Genomic DNA, 20,294 nt, shown 5'->3' with positions numbered 1-20,294 from the left:
ATACCCAAGCCAGGAAAAACAGAAAATACCGGACATTTCACATGGTATTTTCTGATTTTTTTTACCGGATGGACCAGTCTCTTTCTTGGGGGGGATTGTTGTGCAAGAACTGTTTTGTGCAAGAGCGCATCCACACTGCCATGTGCTTTTGTGCAGGAGCATCCATGGCAATGTGGACGCTCTCTTGCACAAGAAAGCTCCGATGGCCATTTTAGCCTCTGTTCCAACGCTTTACTGTAAATTTACTTGGGCAAGAACGTGCGTGCCGTGTAGACGCTCCGCACGTTTTTGCGCCAGAACAGGTGTTCTGGCACAAAAAGCCTATAGGGTAGATGTAGCCAGAAAGAATTGTGAAAATCAGTGACTACTATGTATTTAAAGGCTGTTGAGCAGTAGCTATCAAAATAAAAACACAGCCCAGCAGCAGAACCTGTACAGAGTAATACGAGCAACAGAAATAACATTTGCCAAGTTTACATGTGTCTGACCAAGTGGGTCTTTGCCCAGGAAAGCTTATGCTCCACGAAATCTATTGGTCTATAAGGTGCCACAGGACTCCTCTGGCTTTTGCTAATCCAGACTAACAGGGCTATTCAGTTATAAGGTCAAGAAGACATATTCCTGCTCATCCAGAAATATAATTTATGCCATGATGTGCTGACAGTGTCCGTCTGCTATGTACATTGGACAAATGTCTCATCCACTTCGCCAAAGGATCAATGCCCACAAAACAGCTATCAGACAGTGTCACAAAGAAAAAACAGTTTCTTGCCATTTCAACCAGCCTGGGCATTGTCTCAACGACCTCACCACATGCATCCTGCTTCAAAGACTCTTTAACACAAGACTACAAAGGGAAGGCTCAGAACTGTCATTCATGCTTAAATTTGACACTTTACCACCGAGGGTCTCAACAAAGATGCTAATTACCTTACCTATTACAAAGATAGCTTCCCCAATTATCACCTCTAATATCATTAGCTCACAGACATTAACCTCCTCCTCACCCCCCCCCCCGTCTCCCCTCTGTTCTGAAATTTGATTTGTCCTTTTTATATGTGTTCATTTTTTTTATTGTATCCCTTTGGTATATATGCTCATGCCAATTTTCTTCCACAGTTTCATCTGAGAAAGTGGGTCTGGCCAGGAAAGCTCATCACCTAATAAACCAGCAGCTACGTCTACACTGGCATGATTTTCCAGAAATGCTTTTAATGGAAAAGTTTTCTGTTAAAAGCATTTTCGGAAGAGCATCTAGATTGGCAGGACGCTTTTCCACAAAAGCACTTTTTGTGGAAAAGTGTCCGTGGCCAATCTAGATGCGCTTTTCCGCAAAAAAGCCCCGATGGCCATTTTCGCGATTGGGTCTTTTTTGCAGAAAACAAATCTCTGCTGTCTACACTGGCCCGTTTGCGCAAAAATTTTTTTGAAAAAGACTTTTGCCGGGAGCAGCATAGTATTTCCGCAAAAGCAGTGACAATCTTACATGAGATCGTCAATGCTTTTGTGGATATTCAAGCGGCCAGTGTAGACAGCTGGCAAGTTTTTTCCGCAAAAGCAGATGATTTTGTGGAAAAACTTGCTAGTCCAGACACAGCATTAGTTAGTCTTTAAAGTGCTGCATAATCCTGTCTTTTGTTAGGGCTACTTCCCCTCTGATACTATTTGCCAAGGAGCAAAACTATCATTGCAAGCAGGGGAGTGCAACTCAGGGAACCAGGGCAGCGAAGAGAACACACGTGGGACATGTGAGACTTCGCGTCCTCTGCTCGGCCCCTTTGCTCCCTTTTTAACACAGCTGTAAAATGTAGGCAGCGGAAATTGACGCGTCCTGTGGGCAGGGCAAAGGGCGGGGTTTCCGCAGAGCTACTAGCATGCTCCGTGCCCCTAAATTGTCCCTACTGGCAGAGTCCTGCGCAAATCTCTGAGATCCCATCGGCTCCTCTGCCCCAAGGGCTTCAGAGATCCGACCTGTCCCTCCCCCTCTTCCCTCCCCTAGGGCCTGGCTATCGCAGGGGGCCCGTAGCTCCCGGCCGCCGCGCAACACTATTAGCAGCTGAAGCTTCTTTGAATTTCGCGGGCAGCGATGCCGCCTCCCCGCGCAGCGGCAGAGGGCTGGAGCGGAGCCATCGCTCCGGCCGGGCCGCTTCGGGGGCTGCTGCCCTCGGCCCCGCGGCTTTGCGCTGGGGCGCGGCGGCGCCCATGGAGGGAGCGGTGAGCGCAGCGCGACACAGCCCCGGGGTGGGGGAGGAGAGATTTACTGGGAGGGGACTCACGGAGGGGGGGGGGGGTCGCGGGGGCCCCAGAATAATGGGGGGGATTTGTTTGTATTTGGGGCTGGGACCGAGCTACCGGGGGCTGAGCCCCGTTTGGGGCGGGCGTGGCCTGGGGGGCTGCCCCACCAGCAGGGAGGGAGGCGAGACCCACACAGAGGGGGGGCTGTATTGGGGAGCGGCGGATCTCGGGGCGCCCAACCCCAGCTGCTCCCCTCTTTGGCTGGGTAGCGAGGGCGGGGTCGGTGCGTGGTTTTTTGGGTCTGCTACGACGGGGCTGCGCTTTCACTGAGCCTCTGGGGGAAGGCAGAATTTCCCGTTGTCACAAACGCACCTTGCCGGGGCGGGGCTGCAGTTCCGCCCGGGCCCGCTAGAGGTCGCTGTGGTGCCGGGACCCGCCCAGCTGCGTTCTGGTGCTGACAGGCAGGTGCAGGGAGCTCAGGTCCCTGCGCGCTCCTCTGGCTGCAGCCGCCTCCGGCCCTCTGTGCATGGGGGAGAACCTGGAGCCCCAGGCGGCCGCCCCTTTTCTGGCTCGTCCAGAACCTCTTCCTGACATGCCGGCTGCACTTCCCCCATCCCACTTATTTCTCTCTTCCTTTCCCCCATCCTGCTCCCCACAAAGTCCTGAGAACATCTTATTCCTACTTCAAAGATCCTCCGGAAAAGGGCTTTTTTTCCGGAGGATCGGGGCCAGTGTAGACGCTCTTTTCCGGCTTTTCTAAAAGCCGGAAAAAAGCGGCGGACATTTTTATTTAAATGCCGCGGGGGATATTTAAATCCCCCGCGCATTTCCCTATTGCGATTTCAAAAATTACCACGCCCCTTCCGGAAAAGGGGCCAATGTAGACGTAGCCAGTGAGATTAACACGATTCAACTATTAACCAAACCAGTAACTAATATATTTAAGTGATACTTACAAATCCAGCAACGGTAACAGCATAAAAACACACAAGAACTCGGAGCATGCTCAGGACTCGTGCACCCCTGTGTTTAACTTGGAGGAGTGGGGAGAGAGCCTCAGGGTGATCAATCCTTCAGCCAGGCAAACAAAAAAGACACATGCCCTCAACACTCGGAACAAAGAGGTTGAGGGTTTTTATACCATAACCTGATGTCCGGTACCATATTAGGGTCTGTTCTTGGGCAGGGCCGGATAGGCTGGTAATGTGCAATATTGCCCTATTGGATTTTTCATGATGCCCGCCTGGTGGCCCCATGGACAGTGCCTGATGCGGGCATGGTCAGTGTGTGTGACAGTTGTCTTATCTCCTTATGTCTACTTCAAGGACCGGCCAACAGAGTCTTATCTATCTCTGCAGCTGTGCTCTCTTCTCATGCTCACCTCCCTGTTCTTTGATGCCTACAAGGCATCACTTCCATTCACTGAAAGCTGCATTGTGCACTTACAAGTTATGCTTTCTCAGAGTGTGTGGGCGGCCTACATTTTCTGTGAGGGGCCTTTGTGAGGCAGAATGGGCACTGTGCGCGTGAGGCTGTGGTCAAAAGGACCTGCTCTGCAACAGCAATGAACTACTCAGTGCCTGGCTGCGCCACCCAGCGCCCTGCCAGCTGGGAACACCCCACCCTGGCCATGCAGCCCGTGGGGAATTGCCCACTGCTGGGCGGGTTGTGCTGGAGCCACAGAGCAAGGAGTGCCTCAGCCCCGGCTGTAGCTGTTGGCTGCGCAGCAGTGCCACCTCTGTGGGGCTCTGGGCTGAGACTGACTCAGACTTGTAGGAAAACGTGTCCTCGCTGATGGGTGAGGTAAGGGGGATAATTGCCCAGGCCCAGTGCTGCAGGGACAGCAGCAGCTAGGGTTGCCAGATGGTTTCTAAAAATATACCAGACAAAAACTTGATAAAAATTTGTTGAAGGGGGAAAAAAAAAAGCGCCCGGGAGTAACCAGGGAAAAGCAAGCAGGGAACGTGACGTGAAGAACAGAAGAAAGTCTTGACGGCCATGGTGGAGCTGATAACATGCATGGCAGACTCATATGACAGCCAGATTCACAGGTACAGCTTCCATCGCATGCTAGCTCACATTCCCTTCTCGCTAAGTTCCATAGCCTCCTCTCCCAGGGACCCTAGAGGGGTTAGGGTTGATTTTAAGGGGAGCCTCACATTCATCTCTCAGGGATGTGCCCCAGCACAAGAGGCTGTTTGTCAGTCTCACATGCATGCGTGATTACTGAACAGGGGGCTTGCAATACACTGCTGTCCCTTCTCTGCTCCCGCCCTGATTTCTTTTTCTGACCCTTCTTTCTTATGTTCCCTAAATAACAATGCATGATTTCCCAACAACTGTAACTTTTGTGTTGCATGAGGGGGGTTTACAGGTGTTGAGGCTGTTCCCCACTTTGGCACTCCAAGGCTATGTCTACACTCGAGGCTTCTTGCGCGAGTAAAATGCAAATAAGGCTAAGCGTGGAATATTGCCGAGCCTCATTTGCATACTTAATGAGCCACCATTTTTTTCAGAAGAGGCTCTTGCACAAGAAGAAGAGTCTACACTGCCCCCTCTTGCGCGATGCCGTTACACCTATTACTTTTCAGCCTTAGAGTTTGTAAAGTCAGATTTAAGTTAGATTTAATATTGTAACTGGTGCGTGTGTTTCTCTCCCCTTGTACGGTTACTACCTAGGAACAACTTTCATTGCTAAGCTGGTTGCTTTTCACTTTCCCCTCCCCAGGGCTGTTGTTGGGTTCCCCATTCACGCTGCAACAATGTTCCTTGCATCTAAGCTACAGCCCCCATGGTACCCAAAAATCCTGTGGGGTTTGCTCACCAAGGGGGTTACCTGCAGAGTGGTTGTGGTGTGGGAATGGGATAGGGAGGTGCTGAACCTGGGGGCTTATGAGGGTGGCAACTTAAAGTGCTGTTAAACTAGCCCATGGAGTCCAAAGGCGCAGGAGGGTCACAACTTGGCATTGCTGTGCAACCAGCCTGCTGAGTCCAGGGACAGATAAGGACTCAGCTGCTGAGTGCTGATTAACCCGCCTCTCAGACTGCTGTGGTAGTAGGTGTGTCTGTGTGTGCCTCTCATTCTAGTGCAGGAAGAGCCCAGCCCTGGGGAACCTAGAACCTGCAGGAGAGCCCCATTGGGAGGGAATTGGCAGAAGGGAGAAGTACAGCCCCCGTGGGAACACAAATAACACAAGCAGCACATTAATAGAATTATAACACCCCTGCCCCCCTGAAGAATAACCCTAATAAAGAAGCATGCCCAAAAGTAACGGGCAAATCTGGTAACAGCTATTACAGCAAGAGGGAATCGAAAAGAGGTGCATCCAGAGTGCCACGCCAGGGGGCGAACACGGGCCATGCAAGCCAACAGTCCCAGCTGCCTTTTCTGTCCCATATGTTATTACACAGAGGCTACATCTACACTGGCACCCTTTTCCGGAAATGCTTAAAATGGAAACTTTTCCATTATAAGCATTTTTGGAAAAAGTGCATCTACATTGGCAGGATGCTTTTCCGGAAAAGCGTCCGTGGCCAATCTAGACGCGCTTTTCCGCAAAAAAGCCCTGATCATCATTTTCACAATCGGGGCTTTTTTGCGGAAAAGAAATATCTGCTGTCTACACTGGCCCTTTTCTGAAACAGTTTTCTGGAAAAGGACTTTTGCTTGAATGGGAGCAGCATAGTTTTTCCGGAAAAACACTGACGATTTTATATTAGATCGTCAGTGCTTTTCTGGATATTCAAGGGGCCAATGTAGACAGCTGGCAAGTTATTCGGAAGAGTTGCTGATTTTCCAAAATAGCTGGCCAGTGTAGACACAGCCAGACTGTTTGTCCTGCCCCCCCTCACTGAGCCACGCAGGAGTAAGTGAGAGTCTCCTTTGCAGCCTGAGTGTGTAGAGAGCAGGGACAGAACCATTATAGAAATCAAGAATGGGGGTGGGTCAGATCAGAGCCCCATGGCAACAGTTCTGGTCTCACTGATGGGTTTTATCTTCCAGATAATGGGGCTCAACCTGCATTATGGAAACATCCAGGTGTCCTCGCAGGTGTAATTGGGGCAGCAGTGGTTGTCATTATTGCTTTAGCAGCAGCTCTGGGAGGTAAGTTCCCACCCCTTGAAGATTCAGTCTTGGAGCATGGTGCTTTCTATCTCCTATCTGTAGTAGGGACCTTGAAAGGTCATTGAGTCCAGTTGCTGGACTTCACAGCAGGACTAAGTACCATCCTTTACAGATTTTTAACCACAGATCTCTAAATGGCCTCCTTAAGGATTGAACTCACAACTCTAGGTTTAGCAGGTGAATGCTTAAACCACTAAGCTATCCCTCCCTTGCAGTGCCTGCTCCTGGGTTCTTGTAGACAAGAGAGTTTTATAATGTCTGATGTACGTAATGGGTAGTGTGAGAATAAATGTTAAGCAGCGTTAACTTTGCTGGCCACTCTTCTCTGGTTAGCAGGGAGAAACAGTCTTCTAGGCCCGTGCTAAAGATGCATCAGGTGGACACTGCATGTGTCTGTATCTGACATTAACATAGACACAGATTAGATGGATCCTTGTGATTCAGAATGATCACACCGCTGCTCTTAGGAGTAATTAGAATACAGATTCTATTATAAAGAAAATATGACGAATTAAAAGTTTGTATTAACAGAAGCTTTGTAGTGGAACTTTAAGCAACAGCAAGATGGGATGTGGGCATATGTGTGCCTGTGTGTGTGAATATGCATATACCAGAATAATGTTATGATGGCAATAAATGTGGTGTTTTGCCTTCTCACCCTGGAAAGATATCCCATGAAATTCTTTCAAGGATAAAAATTGAGACAGGTTGAGGGTCCCCTTCCTGGCCTGTGGTACAGGTTTGCGGTTTTTGTATTGTATACTGTGTGCTGAAAATATTGTTAGTGAGGTTAAGAACTATTAGCAGGTCTCGACAATCTATGTAATCTACTCGCCCCGGGATTACAACCCAGAAGAGCCGAGTTCGGGTGATCTCCGCGTGCTGGTGAGCAGGGCTCACCATGGCTCAGCGAGCACTGACTATTAGTAAGTCCCAACAACTAATTGGTTAAACTAGGATGAGAAGTTGATAAACATTAGACATTTAAAATGTTAAAGGACCCGGAGGCGTGGGGGGTAGCTGTGGAGCCCACCCTCCTGTAAATTGATAGTGGGACAAAGCCAGTGTCCGTGGAAAGGGGCTGATCAGCACAGAAAGCAGGATCAGGATCAGGCCCAGACAAGCAGGCAGGAAAGCTAGCGAGATTGGAAAACAGGTTCAGAGTCCTGAGAGCACAGTGGCAGGAGTAAAGGAAAGCAGTAAGTCCAGGCATTGGAAATTCAAATCCCTGGAATAAAATGTGGAGTGGTAACATCTGAATGAAAGAATTATTCCTTTTGGAGATGAGCAAGTATTTTAAGGAAAAAGGGCGAGATGTTAACTCTGCAGAGCCTGGAGGGAATGGAGACATCAGAATGCTAAAAAGAAGAAAAGCGTGATAGGAAAAGAATTCTTGGTTTCTTTGCAGCCTTTCTAAAGGAAAAGTGGACACTTTTCCAAAGAAATGTCTGTAAATAAACCAGGCATAGAGACAATCTGATTTAATATTTGACTATGGACACGTTAGTTAAATTTGCTAAAAGAGCAGAAAGGGTTTCTATTGAGACTTGACCACCCAAATGTATAAAATGTGCACGATCTATGCACAGCTGTGTAAAAATAATTAAAGTAGTGTAAAGGAGATTAAATAAAGGAGAATGCATGCGTGTATGCATCTCTGTGATATTTTTAAGACCTCCTTAAACACTTCTGTTTTGTAGGTTTGTAAAACTCTGTTTTGTAGGCTTCAGATGATTTGGTTTGGTTTGGTTTTTAATAAAGCCAATTCATTCAAAGTTGTAAAAGTGACAAGGCACTTTTTGCCAGACAAAGGAAACTAGTGTTGCTTGGCTTTTGGTATTCAACATGTAACCCTTAAGGTATCTCAATGCTTTATGAGGTTCAATATCTTCTTATAAACCAAGATATGACTGATACAAGGGGTAGCCAAAACCAAGAAAATGGGGAGAGATTCTGGATTTCTTGTTCAGTTACTACCTGAAAATAAAGGTAAAGGTTTGCAAAGTAGAGAAACTCACAAATTTTGCCACTGCACGGTTTACCCCTCTCTTCAGATAATTTATGAATATGTTGCCTAGGATTGGTCCAAAGTCAGACCCCTGGAGGACACCACTAGTTACCTCTCTCTATTCTGAAAACTGATTGGCTGCATCTAGACTGGCAAGATTTTGCGCAAGAAATTGACTTGTCTGTCTACATTGGCCCTCTTGCACAAGAATGCTTGCGTAAGAGGGCTTATCCCTGAGTGGGAGAGTCAGAATATCTGCGCAAGAACCACTGATTTTGTAGAGTACAAAGTCAGTGTTCTTGCACAAATACTCGCAGCCAGTGTAAACAGGCGGCAAGATTTTGCACAAAAGCGGCTGCTTTTGCGCAAAGTCTTGCCAGTCTAGACGCAGCCATCATGTATATCTTCTCTTTGTTTCCTGTCTCTTAACATTTACCAGTCCACGAAAGGACCTTTCCCCTTATCCCATGACAGTTTAGTTTGCTTAAGGGGGGGACCTTGTTAAAGGCTTTCTGGAAATCTAAATGCATTATATCCCCTGGATCCCTGTAGTGAGTCAGCGTGGGGCTCCCACTGACCCTGAAAAGGAAATTCTCCCTAAGTGGGCTTGGCCAGAGCAACCCAGCCTCACCCACAGGAAGCAGAAAGGTGGGGCTGGGAGTATAAAAGGAGCTCAGCGCTCAGTTGGAACCCAACGGCCGAGCCAGCCAGATGCTCCAGCCAAGCGCCCTAGAAGAAAGGTCCGGCTGCCTCACCCAAGAAGGGAGGACAGGCAGGTACCGTCAGGTCCCCTGCCGGGCCCAGGAGACTGGATTGGGCGTCCTAGGCTGCTGCCAAGCCCCCATGACTGGTAAGGGGCATGTCAGTTGCTGACATGCCCTGAAGACTGGCCTGGGTGGCCCCAACTGCTGGCAGACCCAGGAGATTGGCCTGTGCTGTGGGGACCACTGATCAACCCCGACCTGGAGCCCATGGACACACGGCCAGCCCCACTGTCCCTGGCGGATCCTGAGAACCAGAGGCTGAGGCAGGTAGGTGGGAGAAGTGGGAAGCGGCCCAAGGACAGCCAACATTGGGTCGGTTGAGGAAATGGACGTCAACTGGTCTGTGTGTTGCAGTCAGGATCCCCACTGTCCCAGTGGCACCCCGCACTGCCACTGTTAGGGCCATGGGCTGGGACGCAGTGGAGTGGGTGGGCCTGCGTCCCCCCCCACCTCTTTCCTTGGGGGGCAGGTTTCCCCCCGAGACCTGACTAAGGGTGCGGCTTTTCTAAGCTGAGGCTCAGCCTGACTCCAGACCCGAACCCCTGAACTGCTTTTGGGGTTTGCTTTGGGCTAGGATCTGGACATTCAGACTACGGCTCAGCTGGGCTATAGGCCAGAGACCCCGCTTTTACCCACTGGTAGGCCAGTCCTGGAACAGGGTTCCCTAGGCCCCCAAACTGGTCCGGCCACTGTCTGGTGAGGCAGCATGGCCTCCCTCCAGCCAGAGACGCGTCCAGTCCCCTTCGTCCGAATGCTTGTTGACCCCCTCAAAGAATTCTAGTTGATTTAAGGCAGGGGTGTCCAAACTTTTTTCAAAGAGGGCCAGATTTGATGAAGTGAACATGCATGAGGGCTGACCATTTTGCCTGACATTCTTTGAACCATTAAAATGAAATGCAAATTAACTATTTTATGCAAAGTTTATTGCAAATGGCATACTTTTCATTTCGTCACATAGATGACAAATCTAAACAGGTGTTAAACCACTCTGCCTTTCATATCTGAAGGCCAGATGAAAAAAAAATCCAGGAAGCTGAAATATATGTCAGGAACATTGTAAAGTACATTACATATTATTGGTAATAAAGGTTGTCTGTCAACTTTTAAGTTCAAAAAATATGAACAGGAACATAACACCAAGTATACATGTTGTGTCCAAATATATTTATAACTGATTTAGACCAACTGACATTAACTGAGATTTTACAATGTATTCATCTCAATACATATGGATTCGTTGGGGGCCATAAAAGATAGATATTGCCAAATTACCTGGGGGGCCGTATTAAACTGGAACACGGGCCGCAATTGGCCCCCGGGCCGGACTTTGGACATGCCTGATTTAAGGTGTAAATGGTCTTTGGGAGCAAGCCCAGCAGCAGCAAATCCAGCAGCAGCAGCAAGCCCAACAGGTCACGTCCACTTGTTGGGGTCTGATTCCCCCTATTGGCCACTCCATGGAACTGGCTGAATTACTGCACCACTCTTAATCTTCTGTTGTATTCAGAGGAAATGTAACCCAACACCATGGGTGGGAGGAACAAGGGGTCCACCAGCAGCAGGTGGGGCCAAAGCCCCTGGGCATGGGGGAGTTAGTGGGGGAGGGAGGATGACACCAGCAACAAGGATCAGCCCCCAACACACCACACTCACCAGCAGTGGCAGAGGAAATGGAGCAACCCAGCCCCAGCTCTCTCTGCTATCCCGGGGCATTACTGGGTTGTCAGGTGTCCTGTATTCACCCAGACAGTCCGGTACTTTCACCTCCTGTCCGGTAAAAGAATTCAGAGAATACCAGACACCTAAAATGTTCAATATTTTCAGATTTTTTTCCCCAGCCAGGAGGCAAAAATGCCGGGCACCTGGCAACCCTACAAACACTCAGTGCCCGGCCTCCCTCCACCTCCTCCCCCGGCTCCCAACACCCCCAGCCCTCCAACCCCAGTCCCCATGCTTACCCAGGTCCTCAAGGTTGCCGGCACAAAATGTCTGCCAACCAATGACTTTGGTCTCCCCCCTCCCCCTTTTTTTTCCCTTCAACAGAATTTTCTCCTAGTTTTTTTGGGGGGGGGGAGGGAGGGGGCGCTAGTATTTTTGTTTCCACCGTCTGGCAACCCTACAGAGGGGCAGGTCAGGATAGCCCATGTGCTCACCGGCGGGAAGCAGAGTGACACAACTGAGGGAACAGAACAGGCCACACCACCACTGCCGGCACCAGAACCCTGGCCAGTAGTCCCCTGGGCACATCGGCTGGTGGGAAGAGGGAGAAGACGGAGCAAAGGGAGGGAAGGGGTGGGGCAAGGTTGGGAGCAGCAGAGGGCGGAGCAGATGAAGGGAATGGCAGGGTCTGGGGGGCAGGGGATTTGTCTCTTCCTTGGGCTGGGTGAGGGTCACATGGTCTGTCCCCCCTCCCCTCATGTGCGTTCACGCCAGTCACCCCTCTGTGTGAACCTTTCTGCATTGAGGCCTGCATGGTGGAGGGAAGGGGGCAGAGTGCCCTGGGGCAGGCTGTCCCCTCACCACCTACCAGGTTGTGTGTGTTGCCATTTGCTATGAAGCAGCAGGTGCTGGCAGCTCTCAGAGAGCAGCCGTGTAACCCACGGGTCTGATCTGTTCTCAGAGTCCCTGTGCTCCCGTGCCTGCTTGTTCTCCACTGAGAGATGGGAATGATCTCTCTCTCTCTCTCTCTCTCTCTCTCTCTCTCTCTCTCGTTCTCTCTCTCTTTTTCTCCTAGTGGAAAGATCTAAACATCCTCCTCCCTGCCCCCCTACTTCTCCTGGGTGCCCAGAGAACTGGATCAGAATCCAGGGGAAATTCTACTATTTTTCGAATGCCGAAGGGAACTGGACCGACAGCCAGAAGAACTGCTCCTCACACGCTGCCTCCCTGGCCGCGATTGAGAGTCTGCAGCAGCTGGTGAGCCGCACGGACGCTTTGTGCAAAGCCTGGCGATCGCCGGCACCGCAGGCTGGGCTGAAGTCAGGCTGGGCCCAGCCCCTGAAGGACAGAGGGGAGTTGGGCGGGCCAGAGTTGGTGAGGTTTTGGCAGCCAAACCTTGGGTGGTCCTGGGGCTCCAGGCTCCCTGACTCTGAACGTGCTCAGAGCCCCAGTTTGAGACTCCCCCTGTGCAGGGCAGAGCCAGCTGCAGGCCCAGCAGTAAGGCCCGATGAAGAAATGGGCTTTAGGGACTGGTGCCTGGGGCCCCTTCAGCTTGGGGCCCTGGCTGCAGCCTGCAATGCCCATGTTCTGGGCCATCCCCATCCCAGACTGCTCCACTCCCGAGGGACGTGCCTGGGAGCTGGGCTGGAGGGAGCGCATTGGGCTGGGGCCAGGTCACGCTATTTCGTAGCACCGCAGTGAATGCAGGGGTGGAGCATCCCCTGTTGCCAGTCCCAGTCCTCCCCTAAACCCTGGTAATCTCCCGGGCCCTGTCACTTGAGGAAAAGGGTCTTGGAAGAGGGGATGGAGCAGGGGTGGGAAGAGGTGGAGTCAGATGGAGCCTGGGGTGGCAGGAGAGACCGGGGGTTGTCCTTAGTCCTGCATCTTCCTAGGGCAGGCACTAGGTAGGGTCCTATCTTAGCCCCCTCCCCAACTTCTTGCCCTGACCCCCTCCCCAAAGTGGAGGTTGCACAGAGACAGCGCTTGAATGAAATGTGTTACTTTTACCCTTGCTCCCCAGCTCCGCAAAGCCCCAGAGTTCCCCCATGGTTGGGGTGGGGACAGTTCACCCTGCCCTGTGCTCCCTGCCCTCCACTGCCCTGCCCTGGTGGCAGGGGTCTGTCTGCCCTCCTGTCAGGATTATGAGGGTTAGCCAGCATCCTGGGGTACCTCTAGACTACAGGGTTTTGTCGACAGTATCTGTCGACAAAACTTCTGTCGACGAAGAGCGTCTAGACACATTCAGTTCTGTCGACAAAGCAAGCTGCTTTGTCGACAAAACCCTGTAGTCTAGACACAACCCTACATGCAATAACAGCTTCTGTCGACAGAAGGTGTTATGCCTCGTAAAATGAGGTTTACCAGCGTTGACAAAACTGCTGAGTTCTGTCGACATTACATCGACAGAACTCAGCGGTAGTGTAGATGCAGGTATAGTTTTGTCGACAAAAGTCCACTTTTGTCGACAAAACTCTGTAGTCTAGACGTACCCCTGGGGATTAAGGAGTTAACTACACCTAGCCAGGTGGAGTGACCTGTAGGAATGTAGGTGGGACTTTCAAACTGGGACAAATGAATTTGGGTTTTTTCCTTTCTCCTTTTTTGTCTCTGGGGAGTCCTCTGCAGCTACAGTGGGGGACAGACATGTCTCTCTCTCTCTCCAAGAAACAATTCTTCTTTTTCTGTAAGTAGGGTAAAGTTTAGGTACTTTCGTTAGGCTTTATTGTTTTAAGGGTTGGTTATGGGATCTGAAAAATGGCACTGCTTAAGAGATGTTTGGCTTTTCTTTTTAACTAAGTTCTAGCCCATGGTGTAATTCCTCCATGAATATATTTTGTTACCTTCCCATCTGATCCTTATGCTGCAACAGGAATATTGTTGTAATAATAAAAGATTTTCTTTTATTTTTATTAACCTGGCATTGGTTAATTGTGTGCCTGATTTTTATAATAGGGGTGAGATTTCCCAAATGATCTTCCCCTAATATTTGGGTGGTGGCAGTGGAAGTTTTATTCCCAAAATCTAGGGTTTTAAGATTTTGGGGGAAGTTTTATACCAAAGCCTGGTAGATAAGGCTTTGGGGTACACTTGCTGGCCCCAACTTCTGCATTTATCATGCCAGAGTGGGGAAGGAGCCATGACACCTCCTCCCGTAGCTCCTTCTCCCCTCTGGACCTGCTGCACCCCAAGAAGGGGCCACTTGGCAGATAGTGACCTTGCTTCACCCAGTATGTGCCACAGCCCCAGGACCTGGTCGGCTGAAGGGTTAATACTGATCTGATCCCTTCACCCAGTAACAGTGAAAGAGGCCTCTGGAAATCCCCTGCTGCCAGAGGGGGGGAGCAGCAGAGTTGGGCTAACAGCTGGTTTTGTTGGGTTTCTAAGCGCTCCCTGCTGCCCTACCCAGGCAGACTGGACCACTGGATCGGCCTCCGGAAGGACGCAGGCGGGGTCTGGAGATGGGTCAATGGCACCGAGTTCGATCATCGGTGAGTCTGTTTCTCTGCATTGGGTGGGGGTTGATGGAAATGCCCCACTGGCTGCTTTCACCTCCCCTCCTGTCTGGGGCAGTGTAGGGAGGGGGAGATCCTGAGGGGCTGTGAGTGTGGTAGCTCCCCTCCCTCTCCTGGGGTGTCTCCCCCGGTCTGTGCCTGGCACACGCTGACTCTCGCTCCTACTGCCTCTGGCTTGCAGGTTTGAAATACAAGGAGGAGCCGACTGTGCCTACCTGGATGACGACCTCAACGTTAGCAGCTCCAGCTGCAGCACGCCGAGGAAATGGCTCTGTAGCAAACCTGATGCCCCTACCCAGGGAGAGGAGCGTGTCGTGGGAGGGAGATCATGAGCCCAAAGGAATCCGTTCCGGTTCCCTTCATGACCTCCGAGTGGAGGGTTAAGGCCCAGCTGGAGAAAGCAAACCCCAGTCCCACCCCTGGAGCCAAAACCCACCCACCCCCAGCCCGATCCTTCCTGGCCACCGGGAGTGTTGGGGTTGCCATGCTGTGGCCCGGGCTCCAGCCCTCCCTGGCAGCCAAGAAGCCCGACTGTAGTGCTGCAGCCCCAGCCCTCCCTGAAGGCTAGGAATCCAGGCTGCTATGCTGTGTCTCCACCCTTCCCTAGCATCCAAGGAGCTAAGCTGCCATGTCACAACCACAGCCCTCCTGCCTGCCAGGCATGTAGGCAGTTTTGGGAAGGAAAGATTCAAAAAACATAAAGATCATGTGTTACGAGAGGAAGTGAACCGGGTAGTTAACCCAGTGTTACCAGAAATCAAGGGACGGTCACAGGAAGAGCAATTTACAGTTTAGAATGTGCATGCTATAACCCAACTGGGTAATGAGACACAACATTAAATTAATCAGCCTGTTGTGGTGTCCAACATGCTAGCCATTAGCCACATGCAGGTATTTGGCAAGCAGAGTGTGGCTAGTTGGCTTGGCCAGTGCAGCTCTTTGGCCAGTTGAGTGTGGCCTCAGAACTGGTTGGATTTTAAAAATGTTGGCTGTGTCTAGACTGGCAAGTTTTTCCGCAAAAGCAGCTGGTTTTGCGGAAAAACATGCCAGCTGTCTACACTGTCCGCTTGAATTTCTGCAAGAACACTGACTTCCTACTGTCTGAAATCAGTGCTTCTTGCGGAAATACTAAGCTGCTCCCGTTCAGGCAAAAGTCCTTTTGCGCAAAGCTTTTGCGCAAAAGGGCCAGTATAGACAGCTCAGATTTGTTTTGCGCAAAAAAGCCCCAATCACGAAAATGGCGATTGGGGCTTTTTTGCGGAAAAGAGCATCTAGATTGGCACGGATGCTTTTCTGCAAAAAGTGCTTTTGTGGAAAAATATCTGTGCCAATCTAGACGCTCTTTTCCGCAAATGTTTTTACCGGAAAACTTTTCCGTTAAAAGCATTTGTGGAAAATCATGTCAGTCTAGACGTAGCCTGTTCAGTACAAGGATCAATATTGAGGAAAAAAAATGTTCTGCTCTTTATTTGGGGAATGTGTAGTCAACACAATAATGAAAGCATTATAATCCCACCTAATCAAAGATGAACAATTTGCGGAGTTGGTATTGTCCCAGATGTTTTCAAAAGTCAGAAAAGAAGTGATCCACATGTGTTGCTCCTTGTATGTCTCATTCACTCTCAGTACCAGTGTGTGACTCAGACAACGAGATGTACAGACAGTTGGCGGCTGTCTGTTCCATTAACGACCCCAAAGCTGACATCGTCAGAGAATGTGTCACTGGTGAGGCTGACCAAACGGGAAAGTAAGATGGAGAGGATGACCTACTCTGGAATGGCCAATTTTGTGTGGCAACCAATCAAAAGAGGTTCCAGTGCGATTCCTGTAATTCTGGTCAGTATTTCCCCACTAGGATTGGAGTTAAAGGCATTGTTAGCTGGTAATGAGACCCATCTCATAGAAATTACTAATGATAAGGGTGAAGCCAAACAATCACCTTATTGGGGGGAGGGATAGCTCGGTGGCTTGTGCATAAGCCTACCAACTCCAGGATTGTGAGCTCAATTCTTGCAGAGAGGACTTGGGGCAAAAATTTGTCAGGGATGGTACTTGGTCCTGCTTTGTGAAGGCAGGGGACTGGACTTGATGACCTTTCAAGGTCCCTTCCAGTTCTAGGAGATAAGCAATCTCCATTAATTTAATGAATGAGGGTGATGGGTCTTCAGCCACTCCTGTGGTGGATGTGGGATTAAAAGGATGAGTGATAGGCCAAGCATTTGCTGTTGGAATTATTTTCATTATTTTGGGATATACAGAATGTCACTCCACCAGGTGCAAGCAAAGATCTAGACAGGTACCTAACATAGATGACAGCAAATTCATAGATATGGTGCACATCCCAGAAAGGCACTAGAATATCTAAAGTGTCTTCTGTCTGATACACCTCCACCCCAAGCAGTGGACAATGACATTGAAATTGTCCCCACAAATCCCTGACCATTTACATCCATACCTGTGTGAAAGGGATCATTTTACAAATCTCTCTGTCAAAGGGGGCCATGTACTCTGTAATCGCTTGCTTTATTATAGTAGTATTATTTGCTTATATGAAAGTAATTTGGCTGTAACGCAAGGGACCTACAGGCCATATCCTGTATGATAAGCTAAGGCAAAATTAGCATTTTTCTCTGGGACGTTTCTCCCAGATAGTAGATATTCAGGATTTTGATTAGTTCAAGAAGTTAGGGAAGAAGAGGAGGAAGAAGAGCAGGAGGATTTGGGAGTTAAGATTAGTCTCTAAACTTTGTCTTTAAACTTTGTCTTTCCAATGGTCTCTTAGGCTAAGTCTACACTACATTTCTCTTTCGAAAGAGGAATGCAAATGAGGCCGATTGAAAATTCATATGAAGCGCGGATTTACAAATCTCACGCTTCATTTACATAATTGTGTGAGCGCGCTTTTTTTGAAAGAGTTGTTCACAAAAAAAACCCGCAGTTTAGACGGGGTTCTTTTGGAAAAAAAACAAACAAACCTTTTTTGAAGGAACCTGTACACCTAATTTTTTTTCAGGAGTACGTTCTTTTGAAAAAGGTTTTGGTTTTGTTTTGTTTTCTTTTCAAGAGAACCCCATCTAGACTGCAGTTTCTTTTTTGAAAAACTTTTTCGAAACAGCGCTCTCATGTGATTATGCAAATGAAGCACGAGATTTGTAAATCTGCGCTTCATTTGAATTTTCGATCGGCTTCCTTTACGTTCCTCTTTCAAAAGAGGAATGTAGTGTAGACATGCCCTGAGATTAATCTAGGTTTAAATCAGTCAGTTAAGTAAACTAAACTAGCTTCAATACCTTATAGCATAAGCTTCTGCACCTCACACTCAAGAACTGAAAAAACTCAGACCAGACCTATTTTAACATACCGGAGGCAACTCTTGGCTGTGGTTTCATATCATCATGTTATCAAGAACAAGTGTGAGTATATTAAACCATCGCTTATAGCCATAATCCCGTATGTATCTTAGACTGCTTATACTGCATTTGTAACCCTGATTGTATAACTCACGTTGCTATTTGATCTAGTCCATATATTTAAATAAAGTTTTCAACTGTTTTATCTGTGTGAACTTCCTGTCATACCCCCGAGGATCTTCTGTACATTCTGTGCAGCCTGATTCTGGGACGAGAATCTTATTATCTTCTGCTCCGTTCAAACAGCAAGTCAACCACTACAAATAAATAATATTCACCCTCCTTAAATCAGGCAACAGTAAGGAAACTAACGTTGGGCATCCCAGTACTTCCAGGTCCTGTGGCAGCCGGGGAGAAAGGGAACTTTCCCCCACAGCCAGAGGTGTAGCAACGGGGGGGAGGGAAGGAGAGGGGTGCCATGCTGGGGTGGGTGCCAATTTAGCTGCCTGTGAATATCCCCTGCAGCACTGACTCCAACTTCCTCTCTTTCCCAGTCCAGCTGGAGGCTGGGGTGTAGCTGCAGATTGGGCAGACCCTGGAGCTACCAAACTCCCACGAGCTGCAGGGGCAGTTGCAGGTGAGGGCTGACCCCTAGATTTCAGCCTCCCCACTCGCTGGAGGGGAGTAAATGGAAACCGGGGCCAGCTCCTGGAGTCCCTTGTCTCTGTGAGGATCAGCTGCAAGAGCTGCGTCACACTCACCACTGGCCAGCTCCTTCCATGAACCCTTCACTACCCACCGCCATCTCTGACTCCTGCACCCTCACTCCTAGCCCTGAGCCTACCCCCAATCCCAACCCCCTGCCTGGCTCCTTAACTCCCCCAGTGTTCCTCCAAACACCCACCCCCTGTCGCGAACCTCCCTCCTGACTCCAGAACCCCCTGCCCTGAGCCCCCCACATGTCCCGTCCCTCTGCTTCACAACACAAACAAAGCCAGGGAACTTCCTTGGCGCTCTAGAGACCGGCTCCTACTCTAGCTATGCTGCAGCGGCTGCTCGCAACACAAGGCCACCCGGGACCTGCACAGCACCACCATCATGCTGCCAGGCTCGGCACACAGGATGCACACAGCGCGCTGCCCCCGTATGGAGGTCAAGTAATTCTCTGGCTTCGGCCACCCACGTCGGTGCGATTCATGGTCACCCTAAAGCACCGGGCCCCACTCGCCTTGCGGGCTGCAATCTCCCACTTTCTATGTGGAAAATTCTGCATTTGGCCAGACGGGAGCAGCATGGAGGGTCCAAGCCAAATCCTGTTGGCATGTTCCCCTCCCAGCACAGATTGGAATGTGTAAAGAACATAAAGAGTGGCCATACTGGGACAGACCAAAGGTCCATCCAGCACAGGATCCTGTCTGCCAACAGTGGCCAATACCAGGTGCCCCAGAGGGCTAGGGGCACCATTCCTTACCCATCCTAGCTAACAGCCCTTAACGGACCTACCCTCCATGAATTTATCTAGCTCTTTTTTGAAGCCTGTTATAGTCCTCATCTTCACAGCCTCCTCAGGCAAGGAGTTCCACCACTTGTCCCACAGGTAGTAACAAATGTTTGGGGGGGGGGGCGCAAATTTGGCTTTTCCCCTGGTGCATAACACCCTCACTATACCTCTGCCTGCAGCCCTCACTGCACTGCTGCAGCTCCAGTTGGGCTGGCTAAGCAGAGGGAGAATGGTTAGCCCAGGTCCAGAAGAGAGAGCAGGGGGAGAGTTTGTCTCTCAGGGCTTGTCTACACTACAAGATGAAGTCAAATTTATGAAGGTCCATTTCTTCTCAACTGATTTTGTAAAGTCAAAGGTGCATGTCCCCACTGTGCATGAAAGTTCCGCGTAGTTCGATGTAGCGTGCCCCCAGCAGGGAGGCTACCGTTGACTTGGAGAGCGATGCACTGTGGGTAGCTAGCCCACAATTCCTGCTGCCCCTTTGCATTCTGGATTATGCTCCCAAGGGAACCAAAACGGTGCAGCAAGTGGTTCTGGGTACATATCAGTGTTCCGTACTGTACTCGTCTTCTTCTTTACCCCTTGCTTGAAAGCAGCAGCAAACAATCGTTTCCTGCCCTTTCCCCCCCTGGTTTATGCCACAGCAGGGTAAGCATGGACCCTGTGCAGCAGCAAAGTGCTATGGCAGTCATAGCAAACAGAGCCTAGCCAGGGCTGTCCGGAGCAAGCAAGAATGCGAGGAGGCCATGAACTGACTCTTGTGCGAAGCACTTGAGTGAAGCAATGGGCAGATGCTGGCAGTCGTGCCTCTGGATGCAGCCTAGTGGGATCGCGTGGGGTTGCAGATACAGCAAAACTTTCGCATGCATCAGGCCACTTTCTTGGCACTTTGCAAATGGCTTTCCTCGCCCTTAAGCGCAGGGGCACCTGGATGAGACCTTCTCCAACCCTAAAGAAATGATTGTTAATTGCCCTGGGGAAATTTGCAGGGCCAGACAGCAACCAGGGCAGACAGTGCGGGGGGAGCCACCCTCCCCCGACTCCGGCCACGCGGGGACCTCGCTCACCCGAACGGCCGCGCGCACCGCCACTCGCTCCGGGCGGGGTGACGGGACCGGCGACGCGCGCGCCGAGGATGA

At 50.1% G+C, this 20,294-nt stretch overlaps 1 protein-coding gene across 2 annotated transcripts; it reads left to right on the top strand.

Annotated features, from left to right (window-relative positions):
* Nucleotides 1-2,061: 2,061 nt before the first annotated feature.
* LOC149522193 (C-type lectin domain family 2 member D-like) lies at nt 2,062-17,856 on the top strand. 2 transcript variants are annotated; one of them, XM_089770582.1, is made up of 6 exons: nt 2,062-2,214; nt 4,149-4,286; nt 6,239-6,340; nt 11,868-12,049; nt 14,177-14,280; nt 14,486-17,856. In XM_089770582.1, exons 2-6 carry the CDS (start codon nt 4,268-4,270, stop codon nt 14,634-14,636), a joined length of 558 nt encoding a protein of 185 aa, XP_089626708.1. In that variant the 5' UTR covers nt 2,062-2,214; nt 4,149-4,267; the 3' UTR covers nt 14,637-17,856. The 2 variants fall into 2 exon arrangements, with proteins under 2 accessions (XP_089626708.1, XP_089626709.1); XM_089770583.1 differs by lacking the exon at nt 6,239-6,340.
* The last annotated feature ends 2,438 nt before the right edge of the window (nt 17,857-20,294 follow it).

This window comes from Pelodiscus sinensis, chromosome 19 (genome assembly GCF_052426305.1).
Source record: "Pelodiscus sinensis isolate ZL-2025 chromosome 19, ASM5242630v1, whole genome shotgun sequence".
In the NCBI taxonomy this organism is placed as follows: domain Eukaryota; kingdom Metazoa; phylum Chordata; order Testudines; family Trionychidae; genus Pelodiscus; species Pelodiscus sinensis.
Note: the sequence above shows the minus strand (reverse complement) of the source record. Positions and strands in the feature narration are given on the sequence as shown.

What these genes read in the sequence shown, in the direction of transcription:
- LOC149522193 (XM_089770582.1), top strand. An exon ending in TTTAGCAGCAGCTCTGGGAG is followed by an intron (nt 6,341 to 11,867) that starts GTAAGTTCCCAC and finishes TTTTTCTCCTAG; the next exon opens with TGGAAAGATCTAAACATCCT. An exon ending in GGCACCGAGTTCGATCATCG is followed by an intron (nt 14,281 to 14,485) that starts GTGAGTCTGTTT and finishes TCTGGCTTGCAG; the next exon opens with GTTTGAAATACAAGGAGGAG.